Genomic DNA, 15262 nt, shown 5'->3' with positions numbered 1-15262 from the left:
TAAATCTTTCCTTATTAGATTATTGTCTCCCTGACCCAGCAAATGAACCGAATATGTCACAGCTATTTGTTTTCTCCTCATTTCCAAAGGAGATTCCCCCAACTCTACCTGTAGTGCTGGCATTGGAGTTGTCCAATATGCACCACAACTATTCTGTGGTGCATAACGTAGCAAGCTGTGTTCTTGCTGCGGATCAATAAATTGGAGGTGTCCAGTTAGAGTCTTTCAAAATAAAACAAGTACAACGTTACACCAACAAACAAATTCAACGCTGCAATATTTTTTTATGACACAGATTTGAGCACAGTGCAGAAGTGACATTAGCGCGGTAGTTGAAATAAATAATTAGAATATAGAATTTTTGTTTAAAAAGGAAGTCATATAAAACTGTAGTATTTTAAAGGAACAATTTCTGGAAGATGGGGGATATTTAGGTGTCAGCAAAATCAGCATCCTAATCCTTATACAAATATTCAGACATGGTAATTTTTGGTAGAGCTTTCATTTACAACCCATAACTTTTAATATTATATCTGGAATGACAGTGAAGAGACAAAATTACATCACAGATCTTGTTATATATAATATGAATGGAGAGTGACTTATTTGATTAACAGTGGCCCTGTGTTTTTGCTACATGACCAACACCTTCCCTGAAGAGTAGGCTACATCATCACCACCTTCAACAACTACAGCAGTCTCAACCTGTAGGACACAGCAGACAAAGAGGAGTACAACGGGCTGCACACGCTTGAAGATTAATCACTTATCACTTAAAATTTAATGATTAGTGATCAATTAAAAATAGGTTTCACGATAATGATCTAGTTACGTTTAATGAAATGGATGGAGACCTAGAGTCTATTGGATTTCTAATTTGCTGTGCAGGCTGTCGGTGGTCTGTAGTATTTAAAATATTAAATCATTTCACTGTTTCCATTTATTTTACATGTTATCTTGTTGATCATTTCTACAATTAACTTCAATTAGAGCTCATAATACTCCCTTTCCGCTTTATTTTAAAAGTCACTTTCACGGTATTGAGCCTGCCAAGGTTTTCATACCTGTTACTTCCGACTTGCCTCGTTCTGTTTGAGTGCTGACTCTAGCTAGCATATTCGGGGTTTGCCCATCGGGATAAGGTATTTATATGACTCATGCCAGCACAGTGGTAGTATATGAATATTTGTGTGCATGTAAGATGTAAATGTAGTCAGTGATTCCAAACAAGCCAGAACACCACTTTCTAGTTCGCTCGGACAGAAAATCCAGTGGTTTGTGCATCTTTTTAGTTTTTACACAAGCTTTGACGTTGGCGTTTGCAAATAGAGGGCGTGATCTTGCTTGACTGCAGTTAGGAAAATATTTTTACCGATTGGTCTTCCAGCATGGTGCCGCTCTTGTTCATCTTATAGCATTGGATGTACCGCCTTCTCACCGTGACGTTTTGACCCAATTCATCCAACGAGAGCGCTAAGAGGCATCAGCTGATGATGACCAGACATCAGTGTGAAATTCATTTACCGAGTACTTCAGGTGAATGCACGAGCTTTCATTATGACATGTGTATCAGCACTGAGTTAATATTAATCGTGGTTTAAAGAAAAAAGCTAACCGCAAACTTTGCCGAAGTCTGTCAACTCGGGTAAATTCTTCTGCGTAATTGGTTTGATGAGCCAAAGATGTGTCTGTTTACTGCGACCAGTTCGATATGTACATTTCTGGTAGCTTAATGCAGTTCTTGTGCGTCCAAACCTTTTTTTATTTAATTTAAAGGGCTTTTACTACTGCACTCGTTTTCCTGAAATCAATTGACACCGAACTATGGCTACGCGCATACGACCGGTAGGTGTTTTTAAGCAACACAATGGGACGACTTTTGTGTACAACCAGTGGGTTCCATAAAACAGTACGGAGTTTTTCAAATGTAATTGTTAACACAAACGAATAGAAGAAAAGTTTGATTAATTATTGAGTTACTGTGCACAAAGATGTGCTTAAAACTAAGTTGGTACCCTTATGTCGCTGAACGTTCTTCATGCAAATGTAACCTAAATCGTGTTGTTTTAGGAATGTGTTCCTATTGGTCTGACACTAATGCAGGCTAATACAATGGATGGAAGCGAGTCAGACCTGTTCATTTTATGCATATTTCTGAATGCTAATATTTCCCTCTCTCCTCCCAGAGTAGTAAACGATGTGCAGTCATTGGTGGTTCAGGGTTCCTTGGGAGATACCTGGTGGAGCAGCTCGTTGATCGGGGTTATAGTGTCTCAGTGTTTGATATTCGTCAGGGTTATGAACTCCCTGGAGTCACCTTCCACCTTGGGGATCTGTGTGACAAACAAGTGAGTGTTCCGGTCAGATGGTAAAGTATGTTACAGATGGCAGTGACATAATTCTGCCATACACAATTTGGGCAATATTAAGACCTTTGGCTTACCTGTATTCATTGTTAGCAAAGAGTGTCTGCTAAATACCTAAAATGTAATGTAAATATAATCAGTGTCCTTCAAAATGGCAATGGAATACTGCAGTGTGTGTGTGTGTGCATCCTTAGGCTTTGCTTGCAGCTCTGGATGGTGTGTCCCTGGTGTTTCACTGTGCCTCACCTGCTCCTTCCTGTGATGACCGCGCCCTTTTCCAACGTGTCAATGTTGATGGGACAAGAATCGTGCTGCAAACCTGTCAGGAAGCAGGGGTCCAGGTAGCTAGCATCAGCGACACACAAGCAAAATCCACAAATATGTTTTATATTGTGCCAGTACATCTTTCCTTGATTACAACAGTCTCAGATTGCTCACACCATAGGAAATACTTCCAACTTAAAATAAGATCAAACATAATTCTTTAAAGAAATGTGTATTTTCTGGTTTTAATAGCTGAACTAAAGTTAGACCTGACCCCTTCAATTTCTGCACCAGGTTGGACATTACCCTTTAGTTTCTACATGAAATTAGCCCCCTTTAATACCTGCAGCACTTGCTTCGTGGTTAGATTTATCTATGGATTTTGGACACATTTTGGGGCTGAAGGTATTTGACTATGATATTACTGTAAGGCTTTTACTGAGGCAAGTACAGCACTCCAGTGGCCTACATTTGCCCATCAATTTAAGGTGCTGACAGCCACCATGAGTGGCATTAGTAACATACCTCCCCTCCCACTCCCATGTTATAGAAAGTGATCCTGACCAGCAGTGCCAGTGTGGTGTATGAAGGCACTGACATCAAGGATGGCAAGGAGGATTTGCCCTATGCCAAGAAGCCTATTGATTATTACACCGAGACCAAGATCCAGCAGGAGAAGGTGAGCATACCCCACAGGTTGGCTCTGATTGGGGGGGGAAAGACTCAAACTCATACCATCACAGTTACTGTTTCCTTAAAGACAAGCACGCTCTCCAAGATTCTTGAAAGTCATTGATAATGATTCCAGAAGGTTCCATAAGATTTTTCTTCTTTTCTTGTGGCTCAGCTGGTCCTGGAGGCCTGCGACACTCAGAAGGGTTTCCTCACTGTTGCCATTCGTCCCCATGGGATCTTTGGCCCTCGGGACCCCCAGCTTGTCCCAATCCTGGTGGACACGGCCCGTCGAGGGAAGATGAAGTTCATCATTGGGTGAGGACCCTGCCGAAATAATGTGCGTGTGCACGTGTGTATTTGTGCACGCGCGCGTGTCTGCGTGTTTTATGGCAAAAGCATGTTCGCAAGTCCTGACATCATAAAATCTGGGCTGCCTGCTGTTCTGTTTAAATGTGTCCTATTAAAGAATTAAAATGTGTGTGTGTGTGTGTGTGTTGGCAGTGATGGATCTAACCTGGTGGACTTCACCTTTGTTGAGAATGTTGCTCATGGACACATCCTGGCTGCTGAGTGCCTGCGGCCAGAATCCCCCATTTGTGGCAAGGTACTGTTACCGTCCCCAGTTGTGTACAGGGTTATTGTACTATGCTATCATGCTTGAGAATGCTCTGCACCATGTAGAGAATGCATTTAAACAGTGTACTAGTGTATTGTGGTTAAACTTACCTCATACTTCTGATGCTAGTGTAAAAGAACTATATGGAGTTTGACAGCTGATAGCACATTTTGTAATTGTAATTTGAGATTCACAAATGTATTCGGAGAGAGTGGACAAGACGTAAATGTAAAAGCTGGGTTGTATATGTAATTCTCAGATCTGTATGTATTTCAGATACAGATAAAATTTCTGAGAATACAATTCATTTTTTAAAATGCAGATTCAAGTTCTCAAGTTTCACTTTGCATTCGTATGAATTAGACTTTACGAATCTTTGCATTGTTTTTTTACGCACCGACTTTTGGAAGTTTTGTTGCACTTATATCATAACTATGGTGGCTCACAGGGACAATCACACTTCAAAAACAAAGGCACAAATATAAAGAAAACATACTCAAATTCAAGAATTACTTCAACAGGGAGATCTACCATCCTGTAGGTTTTCATTCCAACCCTAATTTGGCACACCTGATTCTACTAATTAGCAGCTTAACAAGATCTCTAGCTGTTGAATGAGTTGCCCTTTGTTAGGGTTGTAGTGAAAACCTACAGGACGGTAGATCTCCTGGAACAGGTTTGGTTACCACTGCTCTAGACCAAGCAAGTAAATTGATTAGTGAAACTGGATGGTATAGTGTATGGTTGGAGCAAATACCTGCAGACACTGGGCCCTCTGGACCTGGTGTTGAATAGCTCTTCCATTAAAGCACCAATGTATACTTGCCGTTGAATGGAAACACATGAACTTTCAATTTGAAAACGTTATCTCTGAGACTTCCAGTTTTTAATTGTTGTGTCCTGATCTAATTTTGCGCTGCCTGTTACGAATTCAAAATTACGATTACAGTTAAGTGTAGGTGCATAAAAAACTGCAAAAAAAATGCATGCACGTACAGTATAGAGCCACACACTTGTATAATGAATTCCGCATGTGCAGAAAGCAATGTACAGATTCAATAATCACATGCACAGATTGGGTTTTACATTTACACTTCAATAAATTTTATTTACAAATTTTCAATTTGACTTTCATTTGCAAATCTCTGTTTACAATTATGAAATGTTTTGGCAGCTATCTAACTCCATAGAGCTAAGCCACTAAAGAGTCTGCCTTCTTTTACAGGTGTATCACATCACCAATGATGAGCCTGTGCGCTTCTGGGACTTCATGTCCCAGATATTGGTGGGGCTGGGGTACGACGCCCCCAGATACCACCTACCCTACCGGCTTGTGTATGTGCTGGCCATGCTACTCTGGCTGCTGGTTCTTTTCCTTCGTCCCATTCTACAGCTCCGACCCACCTTCACCCCCATGCGTGTGGCCCTTGCTGGCACACACCACTATTACAGCTGCACCCGTGCCAAACAGGACCTAGGCTACCGTCCTCTGGTCAGTCTAAAGGATGCCATCACCCGCACTGTGAACAGCTACACTCACCTCCGCAGGGTGGCCTGACCAGAGCTTTCTCCATCTACACCATGATGTGTGTGTGTGTGTGTATGTGTGTGTGTGTGAGTATGTTTGTAGCGTGGATTGATAGGTTGATTGAAGGAATCTGGAATAAACTACTGATTATGAGAATGCATTTGTCTTTTCCATGAGTCCTATCAGCTTTGGATGCTCACAACTATGCTTAGGGGTGTAACAATTCATCAGTTTGAACTTTTAAATGATTTTGTACATTTTCTTTTAATTACTATGCCTTGGGTTTGGCCCAAATCAATAATCCAATATTAATTCTGACACCCATTAATTGCACTAAAATATCTTTAAGACATTTTGAAAGTTAGCTAAAAGTCAGCAAATAATAATGCAAAATTTCATAAGTGAACTTTTTTCCTTTAGATTTCATAGCGCAATTCATCTATAAAGAACAGCACAGTTTAGCGTACCTTTCTCTGCCAGATTTTGTATGTTGGTAATGGTGATCTTACTTGTTCAGAAGTCCTGAAAGATCTCATCTCTGGTCACTTCCTTCTCGAAAAGGGAAATGATTTCTGATTTCCTCTCAAAAGTGAGCACAATCTTTTCACCAAAATTTTCTGTGCACCGTGTTCTCATTTGAACACACCCTGTTTAGTTTGCAAAAGGCAACATTAATAAATATTGCAGTTGTCTCCTTCAGTCTGGTATGTCAGATTTTTATATTATATTTGCTTTTGTGATGTGGAATCTTTTATTTTAATATATCTTTTGATAATGATAATGCTAATAAAATATTAGGAAAAATTGCCATGTTTGCTTCTACAATATTTTACTAACATGTTAAGCCATACTTCGTAAGACGTATGTATCAATGATACAGGAAACATATCTCACTGTTTCAGAACATCAGAAGCTCTGGGTATTGATTTCTTACAACCTTTGCTTTCCTTTCCACAGAAATGAGCTTCCATTTGTATGTTTATGTGTCCCACTGAATTCAAATCAAACTTAAAAACTAACATCATCACCTCCAGCTGCAACCTGTGGTAGATTGTATTTAAATTGAAAAAAATCACAATTACATCCCTGTGTGTAACAGTAACTCATCTACACATCAGCATAGAGTATACTTGGCCTCACTTATATTCCCTCATTTCTATTTAGAGCCACATTTTCATGCTTGTGTGTTTGTGTTTGTCCTTGTGTATTTGTCTGAAAATGTTGTGTATCTATAAAATAATGATCTTACATATCTGGCAAGACATCCATTTTTACTAAGGGTTTGAGTATGGAAGATATTTGTGTTTACCGGTGGTTTGGGTGTGGGAGGAAAGGAATCTTAATTAAACCAGCTATGGCATTGATCATGTGCATACAACCTTATAATATTGGACCAACAATTTGTATAATACTAATATGTATTTTAACATTATCTTCCTCAGAATACTGCAAGGATAGTACATTGCCAATAGGCACATTTTTTGTTGATCTGGAATTTTCATAAGCAGCAGCTACTGCTGCAGACTGCAAGTGTATTATAAAGATTTGCAGAGGCCCCCGGTTTGCAGACTGAGGGCCTCCAGCACCAGAGTTGTGCATCCCGGCTGGTGTAAACTGATGTATCAATTTATTGAAAATTCACACCATGGTAGATAAGATAACATTACGTTTGCAGCAAACAGTGAGGTGGAAAGTTCTTAATATGGCAGTACAGGGAATTTAGAAATTTTTTACTGGATTTATTGTTACAGAAATATGCACCACAAAAAGACACACCACTGTGTGAAAAGTTCAACTGGTTAGAACCTCTGACTTCAGCAATCATTTCCCTTTGCATTGAGGAAAACAGACTTAATTTTTTCAGTTTTCCTCAATCCAAGAAAATTTGATTTGCTGTGACTAAATGAATATCACCCTAATAAGACTAGTAAGTTCTTGGGTTTGGCTGAATGCATATGCCCTTAGTGAGACTAAATTAGTTGTGTTTGGCCAATTAATGTGTTCTATAAGGAACTATATGTATTGGATTTGACTGAATACATATGATCTTAATGAGACTGAATGTAATTGTCCTAAAATCACTGGTAATAAAAAACTGGGGAAAGCCATCTTTTAGCTATGGGTTGCATTGTTTTGCAATTGTTTACATAATGCAATACGAAAAAATAAAGCAGGTAATTATAAAAAATTAAAATTAATACATTATATAAACAGGATTACAGAATTTTACACAATTATTCTCATCATTTTCAGTACAGCGTGTTCCATGTTATGAATATAATGATGCAATAGTCAATTAATACGGTATTCCATTCCATCAGTTTAGTATATTATCATAGCATTCATACAACCATTGAGGTTCTGTCATCCTTGGAACAACAGAACATTCAGCAAGGCTGTACCTTTATTCATAAATTGACTTTATTATGGAATCAGAAACTACAGTCATCTGAAGAGCAGGCAGAAAAATGTTTAAAGACATCCACCATTTTATCATCACCAGATCATAGCATCTAATACACAACCCATGCAGTTGGATGCAAATTAAGCATGACATTATGCAGCCTAGCAATATAAACAGTTCACTAGACACACTTCTTAACAGGCCAAATGATATTTAAAAGCAGTATGTGTGTGTCAAATAAATGTTTGCTGGATTTTAGTAAAGAATTATCCAAATAGGAAAGGGCTCAATTACACATTTAACCTGATTTAGCACCTTCTGTAAAATTCATTTCTGTACATCACACATATGGCGAACGATGAACAAATGGCAAATTTCAGTTATAAACTGCTAGTAACGGTTCTTAGGGTGTTACTTGTGTTTTACCAAATGCCCGCACCAGGGGGAGCCCCACTTCACATACCTTTAAACTCGATTCTGGTCTCTGCCGAACTACTGACACGATCATAGGCAAAAACAATAATGAGCTTCGGACAAAAATATAGAAGGGGGTTTTTGCATTGCTATTTACTTCTCATGATCCTCACTAGAGCGTATCACACATTCCCAAGTGATTTGATGTCTTCCTTCACCCTAAATCATCTGTATCTTTTCAGGTGAAAACAGCTTTTCTTCACGTACTGTACCTGCCTTCTTTATAATAAGGAACGTTGAAACTACAATTCATCCTCAGACGTCACTCAAAGATTTGTTAAATTTTAAACAAGTTGCTCACATGAGCACTGGTCTAAAAAGCTTATTTGTGTTGATTCAGTTTTAATTTTAAGTGTGTTCTGTGATATCTCCTTATATAGTGGAGTCTAATCCATCAAAGACACAAAACAGGAATAGAAATACTGACTCCTAAGATATATATACTCGAATACTCAATAATTTAGCAAGAAACCTAAAAAGATAAGCATTTTACATTTTGACAATAAACCAATAAGAGGCAATGTCCTTTGAATCTTTGAGCAGTTTCACAGAGATGGCACAGAACCCCGCACCAGAGCAATAGCTCATGTTGGAGTTAGGCAAAAGTTGAAATGTAGTATTAAGCAATAAAGAGCAGGAGCTATGTTCAACTCTCAGTGTCCTCTTCAAAACAAGGACAATTTAAATACATTAGGAGCCCTTGTGGAAAATAAAGGCAGCTTGCTGTTTGCAGTTGCAGGGGATTCTAGCAGCGAAGGAGAGGCGAGTTTCATGGTGCTCCTAAAGGACCTTCCTTAGACTGGGCCTCAGTGGTGGGACCCAGGGAGGACACAGAATACAATCCTAACGAGTCATGCTCTTCCTTCCCATAAACCTCATCACTGCAAAGTTATAGGTGGTGGCAATCACATAGACAAACTGCAGAGAGACAAAGGGATGAGGAGATGGACATCAGAAAGAAGCAGCTGTACTTCCCAAAAAAGATGTGAGAAAGTTTTAATTAAATACACTCCCGTGGGTGGGACTCGTGGGAGTTCCAACATATTAAATTAATATCATTTTAAGAAGTCCATTTCAAAACCCCAGAGAGTGAACTATGCTTTTAAAACCCCAGAAAGTGAAATATGCTAAGGTACTTAGACATTTTAAATAAGCTAGCATGAATAATATAATGAAACAGTTTGTATAACTGATCAATATGTATGTTATAATGAAACTTATTCTGTACAATTATGCACAATAAATCAAATAAAAAACATCTGCTGATGGATTTAAATTATATTTGAAGACAAATTCTGTTTTATTCACCAATTTATTTCCCACAGGCTACCATTGACTAAAAATCGAAATTGGGAATGTACTATACACATCACAGTACTGTACTATGAACAATGAAGAATATTCCATATAGAAAATAAAACTATTTAAAAGCTTAAATTAGATTGATAAATCAATAAATGAATCACTGTGCATTTTCTTAAAAGAGCAAACAAGAGCAGGTAGAGCACAGAATGGCACAATCCATCTGATATAATGAGACGAGTAGGAGATGCTACATCTCCTGTCCAAATAATGACACCTCTAAGGATGCCATATTGAAAAACACTTTAGTAAAGTGCAATGAGGTGAAAGATGTAAGACATTGACACTAATAAGGTGATATTCCACACTCTGTTCTGTCTCCTTGGTGTGCACCATTACTTACCAAGGCCAGCAGCGTGATCCCAGCACCAGCAAAAGCAGCTACGTACAGGTCATACGTCAAGAAGAACTGCAGTAGACAAGGACACAGAGCTAGTACAGCCTCACAGCAAAGTCTTGCTGAGTACTACTACATCCAGAGATGGAGAGGGTACAATCGATCTTTTCAATGCATTCATTTACAAAAAAATACACTTATAACTTGCTGCAGTGAGTTTTTGGTGTTCTCACCTGCTTAGTTTTGCAAATGGCCGCCAGGGTCAGTCCACACACTTTCCCTGGAGTTGCATTCCAGGGTAGCAGGCCTAAAAATGGAGAAATCGAGAAATTATATAAACCACATAGGTGTCTATAATACTATTCCTGTCCGCATTACAGGCTGAAGATTTGACAGTCAAGCTATTAATAGTATGGTTTTGCAACAGCAAGGGTAACTCACCATACTGTCTGGCATCAATACACACCCAACCGTGTTGGTTGAGACTTGATGAACTCTCAGTCAGCAAGTTTATTGTGTGGCAGGTGAAGGACATGTTGTAGAGGAAGTAGACTGGGACTGCTGAGAAGGCAAACACCACCAGCCAGATGACAGTCAGGATGTATGTGACCACCACAAACTGCAGAGGAAAACAATACAAGGAGTCTCACCAAGTCACCATATACAGTACAGTTATACTTCATGGGTCCGAACTGGAACTGCAGCCAGAAACACATTTTTATAAGGCCAGTGGTCAAAACAATTACTGGAGTTAGAAATGAGAATTCATTTAAGATTAAAGATGTTTTGAGCAGACACCAAGTTCCATGCTACATGTTCTAAACAAGTTTGGGAAACTGGATATAATTACAGACTTTATGAACATTATAAATGATAAATTGGGATGTTCCCTAGATTCCATTCTTTGCCCCCCGACTTCTCACCGTCGTGCTGATACAGCGGCCACATCTAGTGCTCCTGTAATCTCCGTAGGTCTGCTTGATGGCGCTAGTGGTGTAGAATCCCTCAGCCAGCAGCAAGATACAGTACAGGAAGAAGAAAGAGGCCAGGCCGTAGATGACATACTGGAAATACTGTACACTAGGATTAGAAGGATAGACAGTGATGCATTATCTATAATGCATTACATACACACAGACATACATACATACATACAGACATACAGACATACACACATACACTGGCAGTAGGACATTTTTGTCACAATTCTTGTCTGTTTTATACCCACTTTTATAGAGAAAGGCACTCACAAATTAGCCAGGATGATGTAGTCTTGGTGATTGTGGGCAAAGTACATTTCCACAAGCTTCTCTGTCTCGGTGAGCGCCACATGCCCACAGCCGCAGAACAGTGCCACTCCCGAGAAGCACAGCAGAGTCGCCACCAGGGAGACATAAGGAATCCCCCCAAGGCAGCGGACGCAGCAATCGTAACAACCTGGGACAGCACAACAAACCAGAACAAACACTGCACATACCACTAACACGCACATGCCACACCCTCAGCCAACACTCATCTGTCTTCAGAATTACAAAAAACACAGCCCAAATTGATGCTCTACATCTAAACAAGATACCCATGCAAAACCAGCCAAAGTTCATGCACTGCACTTATGCATTTTTTAGAAGCAAGATTGGCTGATGAAGCAGAGAGAACAAATTTTTGAATATCTATAAAAACAGGAGAACCAGCACCTGACGATCCGAGAAGCCAAGGCTGTTTGCTTGGAATCATTTCATAAATCTCTTGCACCAAAAATAACGCAGGCAACACAGGCTGGACTTGTATGGGTCCCCAATTAGATACCGCAGTGCAGGACTATGGACAAAACTGTCTCCTCATGCTCATCGTGTCCCCTCAAGAACTCTCTGAGCTGTTGAGACCGCCTCAGTGCCCATGCCCCGCCTCAACAGCAGGCACCACGGTCCACTTGAGAAGAAGCTGTGGCTAGCCTATGCCAAGGCCAGAGCCAGCACAACAAGGGAGAGCGTAAAAGAAGAGGGGATGGGTGGGGGGTGTGCAAGGTCATAGAGAGAGGCTTTTTGTGACTTGAAAGACAATGGCTTTTGTCCTTGTGCAGCGCTGTTAGTGCAGGGCTATGAAACAAAGGCCAGTGATGTCAGGTAAACAAAGACCAGAGTCTCCTCCCATCCGCACTATGGATAACAAACAGGCTTTTGAGAGCTGATGTAGGACTGATGTGGGCTGAAGGGAAAGGGGCGGGTGGGGTAGCTCTGGAACTGCCATAGGTCCCAACTATGCCCAGGGTGCAGACAGGCTGAGACTGGTACCACTTTATCTGGCAGTAATGCCAAAAAAGGGTGGAGTTCAGAAAAAGGCTGTGCGAACACAGACTGAAAAGAGACGGGCATCGCATACACATTTCAACATTTAGGAGAGAAAGATGAACTTTCCTACGCTTTTCAGGTTTTCATATGTTAATGTTTAATGAACCGTACTTAACATTCTGTGACTCTTAAATTTCATCTACATAGTTTTGAGAGGTTTGAATAACCTTGTGTCCTGGTAAGTGAACACCTGCAGACCACAGTTTCAGATCCAATACATTATTATCACGACAATGCTGCTGACTTTATTTGCTGAATTATGACAATAATTCAAAGAATGAGTTTCCCTGTCAAGTTTATATCTAAAGGAAGTACAGATTAAATACCAATAAAAAAATCCTTTGTTTGCAGAATCTGTAATGACTTTTAATTCTCTGCCAACCCTCCACAGCAATTGTTGTTAAAAATATATATAATTTAGGGTCTTCTCCATATTTCTTTTATAATTTCAGTCACATATTTCAGTCTCCAGCAGAAGTATTAGGAGTATACCACAGTATGTAAAAATGAATGTGCAGAGGTATATAAAAAGCATTTTATTAAAGGTAAGCTAATGATTAGGAATCCCACCCATGTTCCCTGCCTAAACAAGCAAAAACAAGAATTTCCAGTAGATAAATAAAAATCAGTGTAACTAAGTGAAACTTTTCCAGTGATGCCTAAAATGGTGGCCCCAGAAAGCCAAAATTCAAAATACGGTCTCTGAACTAAGAAACAATTAGCAGCAAAGGAATGTTAATTATTGATTAAATTTATAATTTGTACCCAACAGATACGTTCAAATGAGTCCTGTAATTTCATAAATGATCTTAATGCACAATGCACTTGTTAGAGCAAGTGATTACTTACCCATTCTAAGGAGAGGGATGCTATTCTAGTTTTTCTCGCCGCTCAGTCACTGACACTATGATATGCACAGTTTGTCGGCTCTTTTATTAATCTGACTCCCGCTTCTGTTCCCCCAACAATGAACAGACCCTTTGCTCACAGAGAGATTAATCTTAAAGATACAATGTCTCTTTTCAAATGAGAACAGTTAAGACTTCAGGACAGGGTACAATGCAAGATCAAGGCCTTTAATGCTTCAAAAGGTTTATTTAATTATTTAGAAGTTACCTGCAGTGGAAGTTTACACCTAACTTCAGATATTATAACTTAATATCTGGAAATATTCATTTTAATGATCAGTTAATGTATCAGTTTATTTTGCAATACTGTGCAATATTTTGCAGAACTTTGACTCTGCAATCATATTTTTTTCTTGATTTGAGATCCATTTTAATGTAATTATTTATGAACCTTAAAGGCAGCATATAAACACGTTCTCTTTTGCATGAGGAATAAAGTTCCGATAACAAGCATGGAGCCACTGTTGGTACAGGTTGGACAGTCACAAGAGAAATTCTACTGACAAGCAAACATCAGCACAGAGAATCAAAAGATTCTCTGTGCATCAGCACAGTAGCACAAAGAATGATGGCAATTTCATTCATCGATAATAAAAACCTAAATACGTGAGATATATGAAAAAATATGTGAACAGTACGAGCTTGTAGGTATGCATAGTATACAAGTCATTCTATGTATTGCAACAATGCATAGTGTTACATGGTGTTTTGTTTGAGTCTTGAACTTGCAAAGCAACCTGTTTGGAATTTCATCATATCACATCCTGATGAATTAAATTATTTGACCCCGAAAATATTAAAATTGCATTACACTCCTTGTCAATTTCGTAATATTTCTGTTAAGTTTCAACTTTCCCAGCCTTGTCTACAGAATGCTAAAATTCTCTTTAGAAAACTTGGTGAGATAACATAGTATTGTTAACATTTTAAAAATTGCAATTTCTTCATAATTTGTAATCTTTTCTGTGATTTACAGTGACATGTGTGCTGTGCAGTGAAAATGCTGGCAATCCAGTTTTTTTTTTGCCATTCAAAACTTGTGGTCAGTGGTTGTCAAGGTATTTCTACTTTAATCATTTCATTAATTAATTCGCTAATGTTGCAACAGTGGTCTTTGTTCTAAAGTCAATCATCATCTCTTGTTTCCGTAGTGATGAGACCCAGACCATTGTTAATGTGTCACTGAGGTGTAAAAGAAAATGACAGAATTTAGACTTTCAAATGCAGAATTGACCCTCCTCGTGTGAACAACATCCTTGTACATTGAACTGTGTGTTAAAAACTACAAGTACATAAAACTACATTTTGTGCTGTTAACCACAATTTGAATGTTTACAACTTTACATTCAGTATTTATGTGCAGGTATTTAGCTGTGCAAACGGTACAGTTAACTTAAATGCAAATATGTGACTGCTTGGGAGAAATAGTAGGCAATACATTTCTCCCACTGAATGGATCCAAATTATTTTTGTTACTTTGTTGCATTTTAAAGCGCGGATTGAATTAGCCTGGCTAATCTCTGAATAGGGAAATTGTTTTTTTGTTTTTTTCCAATCTGCGAGGAAATAGCATCAATACTCATTGGCAAATACTATTTTATTGGATGAGTGAGGCAAGAAGACAAAAATGTAAATACAGACGGATCTTTTAAAGGTCCAAGAAACTGAAATCTGTGAATACTTTGCTCATGTGTTGTTTTAATACTTTTTGCATTTACAAATGGCCCCAAAATATTTTTAAATGATTCTTGCAAATAAATAAATAAATAAATAAATAAACTTAGAAAAGCCTATGCCGAGATTGGCTTGCTTTCCCCTTGGCTAAATGGTGGCTTTTCTGTGTACAATGTACATCACAAACACGCTAAAACCGATTAAATCCTGTCTACTTCAAATATGTAAATGATGCTCTTGCCACATTTGTGCGGGCAAGCTGGAAATGCCTAAGCATTCTGCCTCTAGATCCAGAAAAACTAAAAT

The 15262-nt window shown here is 38.8% G+C and overlaps 2 protein-coding genes across 5 annotated transcripts; one reads left to right on the top strand and one right to left on the bottom strand.

Annotated features, from left to right (window-relative positions):
• The first annotated feature begins 1449 nt into the window (after window positions 1-1449).
• On the top strand, window positions 1450-6255 carry nsdhl (NAD(P) dependent steroid dehydrogenase-like). Of its 3 annotated transcripts, none has more exons than XM_035434959.1 (8): window positions 1450-1536; window positions 1777-1845; window positions 2187-2348; window positions 2561-2707; window positions 3181-3309; window positions 3478-3620; window positions 3807-3909; window positions 5147-6255. In XM_035434959.1, exons 2-8 carry the CDS (start codon window positions 1825-1827, stop codon window positions 5477-5479), a joined length of 1038 nt encoding a protein of 345 aa, XP_035290850.1. In that variant the 5' UTR covers window positions 1450-1536; window positions 1777-1824; the 3' UTR covers window positions 5480-6255. The 3 variants fall into 3 exon arrangements, with proteins under 3 accessions (XP_035290850.1, XP_035290849.1, XP_035290848.1); XM_035434958.1 differs by having other exon boundaries at window positions 1490-1645; XM_035434957.1 differs by having other exon boundaries at window positions 1500-1845.
• Window positions 6256-7852: 1597 nt separating this feature from the next.
• On the bottom strand, window positions 7853-13363 carry LOC118236511 (myelin proteolipid protein-like). 2 transcript variants are annotated; one of them, XM_035434961.1, is made up of 7 exons: window positions 13224-13363; window positions 11277-11463; window positions 10950-11106; window positions 10468-10645; window positions 10260-10333; window positions 10033-10098; window positions 7853-9245 (listed from the first exon to the last, which is right to left on the bottom strand). In XM_035434961.1, exons 1-7 carry the CDS (start codon window positions 13225-13227, stop codon window positions 9171-9173), a joined length of 741 nt encoding a protein of 246 aa, XP_035290852.1. In that variant the 5' UTR covers window positions 13228-13363; the 3' UTR covers window positions 7853-9170. The 2 variants fall into 2 exon arrangements, with proteins under 2 accessions (XP_035290852.1, XP_035290851.1); XM_035434960.1 differs by lacking the exon at window positions 13224-13363 and adding an exon at window positions 11721-11987.
• Between the last annotated feature and the right edge of the window lie 1899 nt (window positions 13364-15262).

Source organism: Anguilla anguilla, chromosome 9 (genome assembly GCF_013347855.1).
Source record: "Anguilla anguilla isolate fAngAng1 chromosome 9, fAngAng1.pri, whole genome shotgun sequence".
Classification (NCBI taxonomy): domain Eukaryota; kingdom Metazoa; phylum Chordata; class Actinopteri; order Anguilliformes; family Anguillidae; genus Anguilla; species Anguilla anguilla.
The sequence above is the reverse complement of the archived record's forward strand: the minus strand, read 5'-3'. Positions and strand labels throughout refer to the sequence as shown.

What these genes read in the sequence shown, in the direction of transcription:
- nsdhl (XM_035434959.1), top strand. Translation starts at nt 1,825, where the DNA reads ATGGCTACGCGCATACGACCG. An exon ending in GGGATCTGTGTGACAAACAA is followed by an intron (nt 2,349 to 2,560) that starts GTGAGTGTTCCG and finishes GTGCATCCTTAG; the next exon opens with GCTTTGCTTGCAGCTCTGGA. An exon ending in AAGATGAAGTTCATCATTGG is followed by an intron (nt 3,621 to 3,806) that starts GTGAGGACCCTG and finishes GTGTGTTGGCAG; the next exon opens with TGATGGATCTAACCTGGTGG.
- LOC118236511 (XM_035434960.1), bottom strand. Translation starts at nt 11,760, where the DNA reads ATGATTCCAAGCAAACAGCCTTGGCTTCTCGGATCGTCAG. An exon ending in TTGGCTTCTCGGATCGTCAG is followed by an intron (nt 11,464 to 11,720) that starts GTGCTGGTTCTC and finishes GTGCTGTCCCAG; the next exon opens with GTTGTTACGATTGCTGCGTC. An exon ending in TATTGATGCCAGACAGTATG is followed by an intron (nt 10,334 to 10,467) that starts GTGAGTTACCCT and finishes CTCCATTTTTAG; the next exon opens with GCCTGCTACCCTGGAATGCA.